General features: G+C 46.5%; 1 protein-coding gene across 1 annotated transcript in view; it reads left to right on the top strand.

Annotated features, from left to right (window-relative positions):
* Window positions 1–7,323: 7,323 nt before the first annotated feature.
* kl (klotho) overlaps window positions 7,324–15,959 on the top strand; it is a 168,261-nt gene continuing 159,625 nt past the window's right edge. Inside the window, exon 1 of the mRNA XM_070892342.1 lies at window positions 7,324–8,393. Coding sequence (XP_070748443.1) covers window positions 7,674–8,393 — 720 coding nt within the window. The 5' untranslated portion in view covers window positions 7,324–7,673. The remainder of the gene's footprint in view (window positions 8,394–15,959) is intronic.

A 15,959-nucleotide genomic window follows, 5' to 3' on the forward strand; every position in this document is an offset into this window, starting at 1 on the left:
CAAGCTAATGTCGTTCCTTACAATTGCCTTAATTTCCTCTTTAACCAGCAATGCCACCCCGCCTCCTTTTCCTTTCTGTCTATCCTTCCTAAATGTTGAATACCCTTGGATGGTGAGTTCCCAGCCTTGGTCACCCTGGAGCCATGTCTCCATGATGCCAACCACATCGTGTCCGTTAACTGCTATCTGCACAGTTAATTCGTCCACTTCATTTCGAATACTCCTTGCATTGAGGCACAGAGCCTTCAGGCTTGCCTTTTTAACCCACTTCGACCCTTTAGAATCTTGCTTCAAAATGGCCCTTTTTGTTTTTTGCCTTGGGTTGCTCTGCCCTCATCTTTTATTCATCTCCTTTCTGTCTTTTGCTTCTGTTTCCATTTTGTTTCCCTTTGTCTCCCTGCATTGGTTCCCATCCCCCTGCCATATTAGTTTAACTCCTCCCCAACAGCACTAGCAAACACTCCTCCTAGGACAGTCCTGCCTAGGTGCAGACCGTCGGTTTGTACTGGTCCCACCTCTCCCAGAACCGGTTCCAATGCCCCAGGAATTTGAATCCCTCTCTGCTACACCACTGCTCAAGCCATGCATTCATCTGAGCTATCCTGCGATTCCTACTCTGACTAGCATGTGGCACTGGTAGCAATCCCGAGATTACTACTTTTGAGGTCCTACTTTTTAATTTAGCTCCTAGCTCCTTAAATTCGTCTCGTAGGACCTCATCCCATTTTTTACCAATGTCGTTAGTACCGATGTGCACCACGACAACTGGCTGTTCTCCCTCCCTTTTCAGAATGACCTGCACCTGCTCCGAGACATCCTTGACCCTTGCACCACGGAGGCAACATACCATCCTGGAATCTCGGTTGCGGCCACAGAAACACCTAATATATTCCCCTTACAATTGAATCCCCTATTACTATCGCTCTCCCAATCTTTTTCCTGCCCTCCTGTGCAGCAGAGCCAGCCATGGTGCCATGGACTTGGCTGCTGCTGCTCCCCCCTGATGAGTCATCCCCCACAACAGTACTCAAAGCGGTGTATCTGCTTTGCAGGGGGATGACCACAGGGGACCCCTGCACTATCTTCCTTGCACTGCTCTTCCTGTTGGTCTTCCATTCCCTATCTGGCTGTGGTACCTTTACCTGCGGTAAGACCAACTCACTAAACGTGCTATTCACGTCATTCTCAGCATCATGGATGCTCCACAGTGAATCCACCCTCAGCTCCAATTCTGCAATGCGGTCCGTCAGGAGCTGGAGGCGGATATACTTCCCGCAGATGTAGTCGTCAGGGACACCGGAAGTGTCCCTGAGTTCCTACATAGTACAGGAGGAGCATATCACGTGTCCGAGCTCTCCTGCCATGACTTAACCCTTAGATTAATCTAAATTGGCAACAACAATGCTAAAAGTTACTCACTGATCTAGAAGAGAAAAAAGAAAAACTACTTACCAATCACAAGCCAATCTCTTACCCCCTTGGCTGTGACGTCACCTTTCTATTTCTTTCTACTTCTGTTTTGCCTTCCTCCTGTAGCTGCACAAGCCTCTCACTGACGCTGCCCGACTCCTGATCTCGCAGCCTTTTATAGGCCTCTACGCACCCTGGACTGTCGCCTCTCACTGACGCTGCCCGACTCCTGATCTCGCAGCCTTTTGTAGGCCTCCACGCACCCCGGACTGTCGCCTCTCACTGACGCTGCCCGACTCCTGATCTCGCGGCCTTTTGTAGGCCTCCACGCACCCTGGACTGTCACCTCTCGCTGACGCTGCCCGACTCCTGATCTCGCGGCCTTTTGTAGGCCTCCACGCACTCCGGACTGTCACCTCTCGCCGCCGACCAGTAGTAGAGTTAGGAAAATTTCTTACAAGAAAGGGGCTATGGGTTGACACTTAGGTGAGAAATGTATGGATGACAATTAGGAATTAGATTAATCAGCTTTATCATAGTTTCTACTTTGGTCTGCAGTGTAGCTTTGTAGCAGCTTCTGAGTTCGTTTGTCAGTATGTCATTGATATAGACGTTGGCAGAATGGTTTCAACGTTCTTTAATGCAGGATTAAGGGAGTGGTGAAGGGGTGTAACAAGGACTGATAATGCAGAGGGGCTTTGTGCAAGTTTTCAGGGCAGGAGAATGGAGTCACTGAGCAATTAATGCATCCCTCAAATGTTTTATCATTAGGGGTTTAGTTGGCCCTCATTCTTCTGCTGCTTCCTCGCAAAACAATAATAAGATTTAATATTAATATGGAAATCGGAGTCCTGTCCTGCAAGTAGACCCCCGATAGCTATTTTTGGTTGGAGGTGGTCGTAGCCACTGATGAAGTGCTATTCGGATAGATTTAATAAAATCACTCTTGACTGTACACTCTGGGTGCTGGGTATGGTCTCTTACCAAGATCTCTCCCCATCCACCTCACCTGCTGTCTTCTAATAGGCACAACTGGTCACTGAGGCTGCTGTTGCTCCTTTTCCTCCAATTGTTCATCAATCCAAATGAAACTAGCAATAATAGTACCCATGCAAGCAGATAAAACTTACTGAGGGTAAGTAATGCAAAAATTATGAGAAAGAAACTAGAAACTCTCCTCACAATCCAACCATCACAATGGCACACAATGCTGCGTTAAATGTTATTTCAGAAATTCTGACACACCAATCATACTCGGCTTCATGCAGGATTGGAACTGGGCATGACTTCCATGTTAAAATGCCTCACAGTACCTCCTCTGTCTTACAACACAACACTGCCCCCCGGTTATCAAAATGCACGACAAGGCCTTGGACAATGTGGACCATGTCCTCGGGAGCCTACTGCTCACAAAGGTAGACATCGACGACAACGTCCAACACTGCCTTCAGTATGCCCATGCAGCCTTCAGTCGCCTGAGGAAGAGAGTGTTTGAAGACCAGGACCCCAAAACCGGCACCAAGCTCATGGTCTACAGAGCAGTAGTGATACCCGTCCTCCTATATGGCTCAGAGACATGGACTATGTACAGCAGGCACCTCAAAACACTGGAGAAGTACCAACAACGCTGCCTCCACAAGATCCTGCAAATCCAATGGCAGGATAAGCAGACCAACGTTAGTGTTCTCGCTCAGGCCAACATCCCCAGCATCGAAGCATTGACCACGCTCGATCAGCTCCATTGGATGGGCCACGTCGTCCGCATGCCTGACACGAGACTCCCAAAACAAGCACTCTACTCGGAGCTTCAACATGGCAAGTGAGCTCCAGGTGGACAGAGGAAACACTTCAAGGATACCCTCAAAGCCTCCTTGAAAAAGTGCAACATTCCCACTGACACCTGGGAATCCCTGGCCCCAAGACCGCCCAAAGTGGAGGAAAAGCTGCCAGGAAGGCGCTGAACACCTCGAGTCTCTTCGCTGAGAGCAAGCTGAAGCCAAGCGTTGACAGCAGAAGGAGCGCTAGGCAACCCAGGCTCCCCAACCTCCCGTTCCTTCAACCACTGTCTGCCCCACCTGTGACAGAGAATGTAGGTTCCACATTGGACTCTTCAGTCACCTGAGATTTCATTTTTAGCGTGGAAGCAAGTTATCCTCGACTCTGAGGGACTGCCTAAGAAGAAGAGTAGTACCTCGATTTGCATGTATTCATGAGGCCCCTGGCTGGCTCTGACCAGCGCCTGGGCGAAGTCTGGGAACAGCACAGCAGTATGTGCATGAAAATCACACGGGGTACGTCGGGTTAGAATCGGCCCTTACATTTCCAAGACAGTTAATCAGTCACTTAGACCAATAATAGAAGAGGTTAAAAAGACATCAGCCCTTTCACCTTTCACCTCTTGGAGCAGGGTTTGAGTTGCACTCAATGGGTGGGGATAAATGTTCAATTTAGCTGCTGAGGGTCAAGGTCTGAACTGACAGAAGTTCAAGCAGCGTCGACCCAGTCCCCAGCGGTCAAGGATCCACATTCCAAAACGACACCAAATTTAGTTTCTCAATGTAACAGCTCTTAAATAGCACAAAAATAATTAAAATTCAATAGAAAACATTTATAAGCATCATTATATGTTTCAAAACTGTAACCAATTTTGGAATGAATATTATTGCGTTCCTAACACAGATGAGGCTGCACACAGGAAGGTTAAAGAAACAGTGACCTCAGTCTTTAATAAGACACTCCAGAGTGAGGAACAGGCCTTAGGGGCCAGCTTATATACAGTGCTCCCAAGGGATGCTGGGATCCCTTGGGACTTCAGGGGATGAGCAACCTTGTGGCGGAACATGGGAGTGCATGCTTTTCAGATACACAACATCACTCCTCCTCCCAAAGTCAAAGTGAAAACTATTTACAAGATGAGGCGGTCGGGAGCCTTTCTTTCCCTGGTGGACCGCCTCGGTACAAATGCCTGTTCTGGTGTGTTGGCTGTGCCCTCGCTGGGCTGGCATGTTGTTGGCCCTGCAGGGTTTCTAGGTGAGCCTGGCCTTGCTGGGCTGTTGGGCGTAATGGGTTTGATTTCCTGGTCCGGCGTGGTGGTGTTGATCCTTTGGGTGTGTGTTGTGGGCTAGAAAAAGGTGGTGTCTGCTGTGGGTTGTTCAGGGCAGTCTGTGAACCGCAGCCTCGTTTGGTCCAGGTGCTTTCTGCAAATTTGTCCATTGTCTAATTTGACTACAAACACCCTATTCCCTTCTTTAGCTATCACCGTGCCCGTGATCCACTTGGGACCATGTCCATAGTTTAGCACATACACAGGGTCATTCAGATCAATTTCCCGTGACACAATGGCGCAACCATCGTTTACATTTTGTTGCTGCTGCCTGCTCTCTACCTGATCATGCAGGTTGGGGTGAACCAGCGAGAGTCTGGTTTTAGGTGTCCTTTTCATGAGTAGCTCAGCCGGGGGCACTCCTGTGAGCGAGTGGGGTCTTGTGCGGTAGCTGAGCAGTACTCGGGACAAGCGGGTTTGGAGTGAGCCTTCTATGACTCGTTTAAGGCTCTGTTTGATGGTTTGTACTGCCCGCTCTGCCTGCCCATTGGAGGCTGGTTTAAACGGGGCTGAGGTGACATGTTTGATCCCATTGCGGGTCATGAATTCTTTAAATTCGGCACTGGTGAAACATGGCCCGTTGTCACTGACCAGTATGTCAGGCAGGCCGTGGGTGGCAAACATGGCCCTCAGGCTTTCAATGGTGGCGGTGGCGGTGCTTCCTGACATTATTTCACATTCAATCCATTTTGAAAAAGCATCCACCACCACCAGGAACATTTTACGGAGAAACGGACCCGCATAGTCGACATGGATCCCCGACCATGGTCTGGAGGGCCAGGACCACAAACTTAGAGGTGCCTCTCTGGGCGCGTTGCTCAACTGAGCACATACGCTGCATTGCCGTACACAGGACTCTAAATCAGAGTCGATACTGGGCCACCACACGTGGGATCTGGCTATCGCTCTTATCATTACAATACCCGGGTGTGTGCTGTGGAGATCCGGGATGAACATCCCCCTGCCCTTTTTTGGTAACACTGCCTGAATGGACAGTTCGTCCTTTCGCCGCTGGAATGGCTTGATTGGCTCTTGCATTTCAACAGGGATGCTGGCTCAGCTCCCATGCAGTACACAGTTTTTTACTCGGGACAGAGAGGATCTTGGCTGGTCCAAGTCCTAATCTGGCGGGCCATGACAGATGATTTATCATTTTCAAATGCTTCCATGACCCTCAACAAGTCTGCAGGCTGCGCCACCATCAACAAGTTTGCAGGCTGTGCCATTTCCACCTCCGTGGTAGGCAATGGTAGCCGACGGAGAGCATCCGCACAGTTCTCGGTGCCTGGCCTGTGGAGGATGGTATAGTTATATGTTGATAGCGCGAATGCCCACCTTTGTATGAGGGCTGAGGCATTAGTATTTATCCCCTTGTTTTCAGCGAACAGGGATGTGAGGGGCTTGTGTTCGGTTTCCAGCTCAAATTTGAGGCCAAACAGGTACTGATGCATTTTCTTTACCCCGAACACACATGCTAATGCCTCTTTCTCAATCATGCTGTAGGCCCTCTCGGCCTTAGACAAGCACCTGGAAGCATGCTTTACAGATACTCAACAAATATGAGTTTCTAAACCGCCCAGGCTTCACTTCTGATTGACGATGTCTTCCAAATCCGCTAGAGTGTTACAACTTTGTAGCCCTAGATCCGATCCTGTATTTAAGAACATGTGAGCTTTTTTCTTTTGTGTTATTGAGATAGCTGGTAAATAGCCAACTAATGTATTGATGCTATTTAATGCAATTTCTGAAAGGATAGACAGAAAATACGTTACAGAATGTTCCACAGGCACAATCTGTAACAGTTGACCAATCAGCCCACCACAATGTTGATGTTCTCAAGACTGCATGGTTGAGAGAATCTGAGAAGCTCTTCCTGTTGTGAATGAACCACGATTCATTGGTCCCACCGTGTCAGCCTTAAGGTTAAATTAAAAGGACTTTCAATAAAATAGAGAGACCTGAACCCAGTGCACCTTTAACGAGGATCCACTTCAGTGCAAACCTGACAGGAGGGACATTTATTTTCTCGTTAAATGTATTTATCTTAGATGTAGCAGATAGTTTGATTTCCCTATCATGTTTTACTTCCCTGTGTATTCTTTAAATGTGTGATCCAGCTTTACGCCCGGGTTGTGGATCTGCCTGGTGATCAGTATTTTAATCCGAAGTGTAGTGGTGAAAGGAGTTGTTTAAATGACAGCAAGGCATTGATTCGGCTCAAACTACTCCTCAGCAAGCAGCCATACTGACTCGTGTGGAGCACGCCCGGTCATTGCCCCATACATCTATCTATTAGAGTCACCGAGACTTTCCCACTACTGCAGTTAGCGCACAGTCACTTCTGCAAATCGCACAACTGTGTGAAAAGTGGCCAGTCCTTCAAATGCTGAAACTTGAACAAGCTTTACTGGGGCTGCGTCTAACACCGAGAGTGCCTGGACACTCGGGAGGTGCACTCGCTCAGCACAAAACACAACTCCAATATTCAGCAGACAAATCTTTCCCAACTACCGGGTGATTCCTTCGGTCTATCGCCGAGTTTGTTTTTTCCCCCCAAGCCCTGTGGCAGCTGCCGGATTCAACAGCCTGGCAACAGGCAGCCGCTTCTGCTCTGACTGAAATCCGCCCCGAAACTTACACTTCGGTCATTTCCCGTCACTTTCTTTTAAAAATGGCATCTTTTTGGAAAGTTCAAGTGACGCACGGGCACATCAGGAAGATGATGACACGGCTCTCCGTGACATCTCCTTCGATGAGCACAAAACAAGAGGGAGCAGGTTGCGCCGTTTCTGAGTGTGTACCTGAGAGGAACAGGGCAGATCAGGAGCCTGTATGTTCGCACGCTGCTGCGTCTCTTTAGTGACCGGCATCACTTGGCAGTATTATTAGCTGCTCGCTCTCTCTCTCTCTCTCTCGCTCTCGCTTTCTCTCTGCCCCAGGCTGTTGGTTCAGAGCAGTCAGTGGGTAATTATTAATAGATGTCCCTGGATGGAGGTGTCCGTGTTCTGATGAGTCTTACGGTAAACCTGTGCGAGTGTAATTGTGGGCATGTTGTGTGTGTCATTGCAAAGAGCACATCGCGTCCCTTTCCTGGTCAGCTCACCCTCCTCTTAGACCACAGCACCAACCAAGCCATGTCTACCACGCAGCGAGCAACAGCATGAAGCCACCAACGCTTTTACTTCTCATCCTTTGCCCATGGTTGGTGTCTCTGAATGGGGATCCTGGGGCAGGCGAGGAGACCTGGGCCAGGTTTGCCAGCCTGCCCTACCCGGATGACAACCTGTTCCTGCATGACACTTTCCCCGAGGGCTTCATGTGGTCGGTGGGGACCTCCGCTTACCAGACAGAAGGTGGTTGGCAGCAGGACGGAAGAGGACCGTCGGTCTGGGATACTTTCACCCACAAGCAACTCGGTGCCAGCGGGGATGTGGCTAGTGATAGTTACAACAACGTGGAGAGGGACATGACTGCCATCCAAACTTTAGGTGTCACACACTATCGGTTCTCCATCGCCTGGTCCAGGATCTTTCCAGATGGTCTGCTCTCAAATCGCAATGAAGCTGGGCTGAGGCACTACATCCACTTGATCCAAAGACTTCGAGATGTAGGCGTTGAGCCCATGGTGACTCTGTATCACTGGGATCTGCCCCAAGCTCTGCAGGACATGTATGGAGGTTGGATCAATGAAACCCTGGTGGAGCGCTTTACTGAATATGCAGAGTTCTGTTTCAAGGCTTTAGGAGACCGAGTGAAGTATTGGATCACCATAGACAACCCTTACGCTCTGGCTTGGCACGGTTACGGCACGGGCAAGCTAGCTCCTGGTATCCACGGAGCCCCAAATGCACCGTACATAGTGGCACATAACCTGATTAAGGTAAGGCGCTTCATGAAACTGAATGATGCCTTGGAATCTGTATTAGGTATAGCCCTGAAAGCACCATGCTTAACAGGGAATACCAAATCCTAATAGGGTGCGATCTGATTTGAAGAAAAGTTGATCACAGAAGGAAGCCAACATTTATCAGAGTTAAAACTATCTGTTAAGGTGATCATTGAAAGGAAGCAGCCCACAGTACCGAGGAACTACGCGGATAGACACTTCTGTATGTTGTCTTTTTAAAATTTGGTCGTAAAACGTAAGATATGTTCAACTGAACTCTGGGAAAGAGAAAATAAGTTTCTCTATGGAGAGATTGGAATCAGACATTGAAGTTATTTGCATAAATCTATGTGATCGAGTTTAGCTCCGAACTGATTTGTGAACGATTACTCAATCTCCCCTTGCACAGAATAAAACGAAGTGATGACGTGGGATGGTGTATTTATTTTGCTCATCTTCATAAAAGTTACCAAAAATAGTTCGCCTGAACCGACTATGCGCTGCCAGCTGGATAGGTGGAATAGACTAATGGAAATATATTATATAGATGGGTGAATGAATCCTTAAACAGAATGATAGAAGCTGCAAACATGATACGGATGATGAATTAAACTTCAGAAAGATGCTAATTACAAACGGACGTAATCTTACATAGGGAAGAGTTAGACCATAAATAGTTGGAGGATAAACAGATATAAACACTACATAGAATAATGAATTAATTCTAATGCACAGAAAACGATAGAAACGTATGACAGAAATCATAATTTGGATGAAATAAAGACATAAAGGAATATATTACACAGCAGGACGATTTAACTCTCGCATGGATGAAAGGTTACACATATCAATTAACTTTAATACGACGGCAGTGGCAGTTCTATAAGAAAATAATACAACACGCTTGATTTAAACTATTTATTTCACTGTGATCTCAATATCACAAAATGGCAGAAGTGAGGTGAACTGCTTCTGAACAGTAGATTATCCACAAATAAAGCAGCTACTATTGTGCTGGGTGATCCATTTATCCATTGGCTCGTGGTTACTGTATATCATTTATCTTGCAATGCACTCTAGACAGGCATGAACCTTTCAGTATCAAATGTTCTTTGTTGCTTTCAAGATATTATGTATAGAGCACACATGCAAATTTCTTCTTAATAACCTCTAATATTGAATATTATAAGGGCACTGGCATGGAGCAGTGACTGGTTTCAGATTGGTTGTTGTTTGGCTGATACAGGGCAGGCAGACCTGAATTACATTGCCAATTCTTTGTCATTTCTTACTCAGGGACAGTGGGATGCTTGCACGAAAGCAAAATACTGTGAATGCTGGAAATCTGAAGTAAAAGCAGAAAATGCTGGAAGTACTCCACAGGTCAGGCAGCATCTGTGGAGAGAGAAACAGAGTTAATGTTTCAGGTCAATGATACTTCGATAGAACGGGAAACAGTTAGAGATAGAACAGATTTTAAACACTTGCAGAGGCAGGGAAGGGGGGAAGGGAGGAAAGAACTAAAGGGAAGGTCTGTGATAGGGTGGAAGGCAGGAGACAATAAATGGCAAGAGGGATGGTGCAAGGCAAAAGGGGGTGGTAATGGGACAAGTAAAGAAACAAAAGATGGGTGTAGATGCAACAGTAGAACCATTACCAGCACCTGTTGTTTAACCTGGATGGGAATGCTGGGCCCTGGACAGTGGGAAGGGAGGAAGTGAAAGGTGTTGTATGTCCTGCGCTTGCAATAGGTGCCGTGGAAGAGCAGGGTACATTGGGGAGATTGAAGAGTGGACCAGGGTGTTGTAGATGAAATGGTCCCTTCGGAATACTGAAAAGGGAGGGGAGGATGTGTTTGGTAGGGGCATTGTGTTGGAGGAGGATGATCCGTTGAATATAAAGGCTGGAGGGGAGGAAGGTGAGGACAAAGGGAACTCTATTGTAATTCTGGGAGAGAGGTGAAGGGGTGAGGGCAGAAGTGCGGGACATGGGACAGATACGGTCAAAGACTCTGTCAACCACAGTGGAGGAGAATCCTTGGTTTAGGAAAAAGGAAGACATATCGGAAGCACTGGTGTGGAAGGTAGCATCATCAGAACAGATATGACGGAGACGGAGAAACTGGGAAAGTGCTTGCACACATGTGCCGTGTTCTGTTCATTAACATCATCATCATCATCATAGGCAGTCCCTCAGAATCGAGGAAGACTTGCTTCCACTCTTAAAATGAGTCCTTAGGTGGCTGAACCGTCCAATACAAGAGCCACAGTCTCTGTCACAGATGGGACAGATAGTCATTGAGGGTAAGGGAGTGTGGGACTGGTTTGCCGCATGCTCTTTCCGTTGCCTGTACTTGATTTCTGCATGCTCTCGGCGATGAGACTCGAGGTGCTCAGCGCCCTCCTGGAGGCACTTCCACCACTTAGGGCGGTCTTTGGCCAGGGACTCCCAGGTGCCAGTGGGGATGTTGCATTTTATCAGGGAGGCTTTGAGAGTGCCCTTATAACTTTTTCTTTGCCCACCTTTGGTTCGTTTGCCGTGAAGGAGTTCCGAGTAGAGCGCTTGTTTTGGGAATCTCATGTCTGGCATGCGGACAATGTGGCCCACCCAGCAGAGCTGATCAAGTGTGGTCAGTGCTTCAATGCTGGGGATGTTGGCCTGGTCAAGGACGCTAATGTTGGTGCGTCTGTCCTCCCAGGGGATTTATAGGCTCTTGTGGAGACATCGTTGGTGGTATTTCTCCAGTGACTTGAGGTGTCTACTGTACATGGTCCATGTCTCTGAGCCACACAGGAGGGCGGGTATTACTATAGCCCTGTAGACCATGAGTTTGGTGGTAGATTTGAGGGCCTGGTCTTCGAACACTCTTTTCCTCAGACGGCCGAAGGGTGCACTGGCGCACTGGAGGCGATGTGGAATCTCGTCATCAATGTCTGCTCTTGTTGATAAGAGGATCCCGAGGTATGGGAAATGGTCCACGTTGTCCAGGGCCGCGCCATGGATTTTGATGGCTGGGGGGCAGTGCTGTGCAGTGAGGACAGGCTGGTGGAGGACCTTTGTCTTATGGCTATTTAGCGTAAGGCCCATGCTTTCGTACGCCTCAGTAAATACGTCGACTATGCCCTGGAGTTCAGCGTCTGTATGTGCGCAGATGCATTAACATCTCACTACTGGTCAGACTTTAATATTAGGAGAGAGGAACCTTAGCTTTGTATTAGACTGCAGTTATACTGCAGTATGTGTAAAACCCAGGCACTGTCAGACTGCTTGTTGGAGGAAATCTCACACCTGTAGCTTAGGTGCACTTTGGAAGACTTTGTACACAAATTAAACTACACATTTTGTGGTGATATGGAGCCAAACCTACTTTGCATTGATACAAGCTATGCAGCAGTTTAATGACATTTTATTTGTTTATTTTATGAGAGCGTGAATAATGGATTGGTACAGTACTGATGATAAAGTTATCCATTTTTCCATTCAACAAACATTGAATGCATCCTATGGACAATAAAAAATGTTCAGATATTCGTGTGCGTTTGAGAGGTTTGCCAATTTCTTCCTCTTTCTTTCCTGTACTATGATTCCCGAAATGCTGGAGGCCATCCAGTGTGTGGTCATTGACATTGAGTGTGTGTAGGTGAATTTGACTATGGGAGAATCACAGCTGAACCCGATCCTGTCCTCAGCAGATATCCACACACATACACCTGCAACAGGGATCACCAGGTAGCAATTGAGAATAGCAATCCTGGCCTATTTTCCTTTTCCTAAGCCACACATGCTGAGGCCAATTACAGAAACCCTACTGCTACCACAGTTAAAACCAGCTAATGCAGCACAGAATGTGGGAATGGTAGCATAGAGGTTATGTTACTGGACTAATAATCCAGAGGCCTGGACTAATGATCTGGGAGGCATGACTTCAAATCCCACCAGGGATTTAAATCCAATTAATTAAATAATCTGTAATTAAAAAGCTAGTATTAGTAATGGCAACCATGCAACTACCAGATTGTCATTCACTAATGTCCTTTAGGGAAGAAAATAAGCTGTCCTTACAAATCCAATGCCTAGGTCGATGCCATGTGGTTGTATTATAATAAATCGTAGGGGCTTGTTGCAACTGAGTGGCTTGCTCAGCCATTTCAAAGGGCATTTAACTGTGGGTCTGGCCTATATGTGACTCCAGACCCACAGTTAAATGCCCTTTGAAATGGCCTAGCAAGCCACTCAGTTGCAACAAGCCTCTACGATTAAGTATAATACAACCACATGGCATCGACCTAGGCATTGGATTTGGACATGACAAAGGCACGCCCAGCCCAGTCAGCCCTGTGAGGTCCTCTTCATTAATATCTGGGGATTTATGCCAAAATTGGGAGAGCTGTTCCCCAGACTAGTCAAACCTGACATAGTCATACCCACATATCTTTTAGCCTCCATAACCATCCATGGTATATCCATTCCCAGAGGTGGCAGTACAGTGGTATACAGTCTGGAGGGAGTGGCCCTGGGAATCCTCAACATTCACTTCATGAAATCTCATGGCATTAGTTCAATCATGGGCAAGGAAATCTCTTGCAGATTACCACTTACCGCCCTCTGCTGATGAATCAGTACTCCTCCATGTTGAACACCATACTTGGAAGTAGCACTGAGGTCAGTAAGGGCACAGAATGTACTCTGGGTGAGGGACTTCACCAAGAATGGCTGAGTAGAACCACTAGTGACAAAGTCCTGAAGGACATAGCTGCCAGTCTGTGTTTGCAGCAGGCAGTGAGAGAACCAACATGAGAGAAAACATATTTGACCTTGTCCTCACCAGTCTACCTGCATGACATTCTCGGTAGGAGTGATCTCTGTACTGTCCTTGTGGAGACAAAGTCTCATCTTCACACTGAGGACACCCTCCATTGTGTTTTGTGGCACTACCACCGTGCTAAATGGGATAGATTTTGAACACATCTAGCAGCTCAAAATTGGGCATCCATAAGGCACTGTGGGCCATCAACAGCAGAACAATATTCCACCACAATCTGTAAACTCATGGCCCGGCATAGCCCTCACTCTACCATTACCATCAAGGCAGGGGACCAAACTTGGTTCAATGAGGAGTGTAGAAGAGCATGCCAGGAGCAGCACCAGGCGTACCTGAAAATGAGCGAAACAGCACATGAAGCATGCTATAGACAAAGCTAAGTGATCGCACACCAACAAATCAGATCAAAGCTCTGCAATTCTGTCACATCCAGTCATGAATGGTGTTGGACAATTAAACAACTAACAGGAGGAGAAGGCTCCTCAATGATATAGAAGCCCAGAACGTAAGTGCAAAAGACAAGGCTGAAGCATTTGTAACCGTTTTCAGCCAGAAGTGCTGAGTGGATGAACTATCTCCTCCCTCTGAGGTCCCTACCAGAAGCCAGTCTTTAGCCAATTCGATTCACTCCACATGATATCAAGAAACAGCTGAGCACACTGGCTACAGCAAAGGCTATGGGCCCCGAAAACATCCCAGCTGCAGCATTGAAGACTTATGCTCCTAAACTAGCCATGCCTCTAGCCAAGCTATTCTACCACAGCTACAACATTGGCATCTACTTGACAAAGTGGAAAATTGCCAAGGTATGCCCTATCTACAAAAAGCAGGACGAATCCAATCTGACCAATTACCGCCCCATCGGTCTGCTCTCAATCGTCAGCAAAGTGATGGAAGGGGTTGGCAAGCAACACTTACTCACCAATAACCTGTTCACTGATGCTCAGTTTGAGTTCTGCCGGGACCACTCAACTGCAGACCTCATTACAGTCTTGCTCCAAACATGGACAAAAGAGATGAATTTCAGAAGTGAAGTGAGAGTGACTGACCTTGATATCAAGACAACATTTGACCGAGTGTGGCATCAAGGAGCCCTCGTAAAATTGAAGTCAATGAGAATCAGGGGCAAAAATTTTCACCGGCTGGAGTCATACCTGGCACAAAGAAAGATGGTTGTGGTTGTTAGAGGCTAATCATCTCAGTCCCAGGACATTGCTGCAGGAGTTCCTCAGGGCGGTGTCCTAGGCACAACCATCTTCAGCTGTGTTATATTTTCAGTAACTCACAGAGACACACACAGCCTTAAGATGGCAGAACATACTGGAACTCACCAGAGTCAGGTGACCTATTCCCTTTATTTTAAACAGCATTGGCTGCGTGCCACAGGAGTCCACAGGTGGAGCTATATATATTACACTTCTCCCTCCTTAATGAAGAAGTAATTATAATAAAATAATCATCATACATAACTTGCATAGTTAGGCATAACAAAAGATATGGACTTATTTTGCCATATTTACAAATCAAACTTAACCACTTGTTTTCGCTCTCGAACAGAACCTTCCAAACATGGTGTTGAATTTAAACTCATTCGAGGCTGATCCTGAGGAATGTTTTTCTCCAAGGGATGCCCTTGATTTCCATTTGAACTCTCTCTAACTTCGGACTGTGCGTCTGCTTGACTTGGACTCAGACTTAAATTCTGACTTTCTCTTGGATTTGTTTCCAGTACATTGGATGTAGAATATGCTACTGGTGCATCAAAACTATCTGATGAATCAGAAATAATTGAATCATTCCCACCTTCAACTACTTCCACATCTGTAGGTAAAATATGATCAATGTGAACAAACCTAACCTGTCCATGATCAAACATCTTGACCAAATATGTGCAAGGACCACATATCTTCACCACTCTTCCTGGTAACCACTTTAACCATTTATGTTGATGGTTCTTCTGTGAGGAGTATTATGATACATAATTAGAAAATTAGCCAATTTGTGGTCCAATGACAACTGTCATTTCTTTGGATTTGGGTCCAACATCTGTTTGATGAGGGTATGTTTAACAATTTGCACTGTATGCTCTGCAGCACCATTTGAAGCAGGGTGGTATGGTGGAACCTTGGTATGTTTCACCCCATTTTTGCTCGTGAACTGTGCAAATTCTTCTGAATGAAATTGTGATCCATTATCAGAAACAATTTCTTCTGGGAGGCTAAATGAAGAAAATAATCTTCGTAAAATGTCTAATGTTTTACTTGTTATTTTCCACATTGGAAACACCTCAACCCACTTCGAATGGCTATCAATCACAATGAACAATTGTTGTCCTTCTAACTCAGCAAAATCGATATGTAGCCTTTGCCATGCATTTCCATAGCTGTAATGGTACTGATGGTGGGTTTTTGCTTACCGATTGACATGTCGTACACTGACTTACGATATACTCTATATCTTTATCAAGACCTGGCCACCATAAGTAACTGCGTGCAAAACTCTTGGTCAAGCACATTCCCAGGTACTGGTCATGGAGGTCTCCTAATAATTTGCACCTGAATTTATTTGGTATAACCACTCTTGCACCCCACATGATACAATCTTTATCGACTGATAATTCATTCCTACGAATGAAAAATGGATGAATATCTGTCTGTTATCTGGTTTGTCCAGCCATTTGCAATATAATCATACACCTTTGACCTAACTGGGTCACGTTTGGTTGCTCTATCAATCAT

This window comes from Pristiophorus japonicus, chromosome 10, assembly GCF_044704955.1.
Source record: "Pristiophorus japonicus isolate sPriJap1 chromosome 10, sPriJap1.hap1, whole genome shotgun sequence".
Lineage (NCBI taxonomy): Eukaryota > Metazoa > Chordata > Chondrichthyes > Pristiophoridae > Pristiophorus > Pristiophorus japonicus.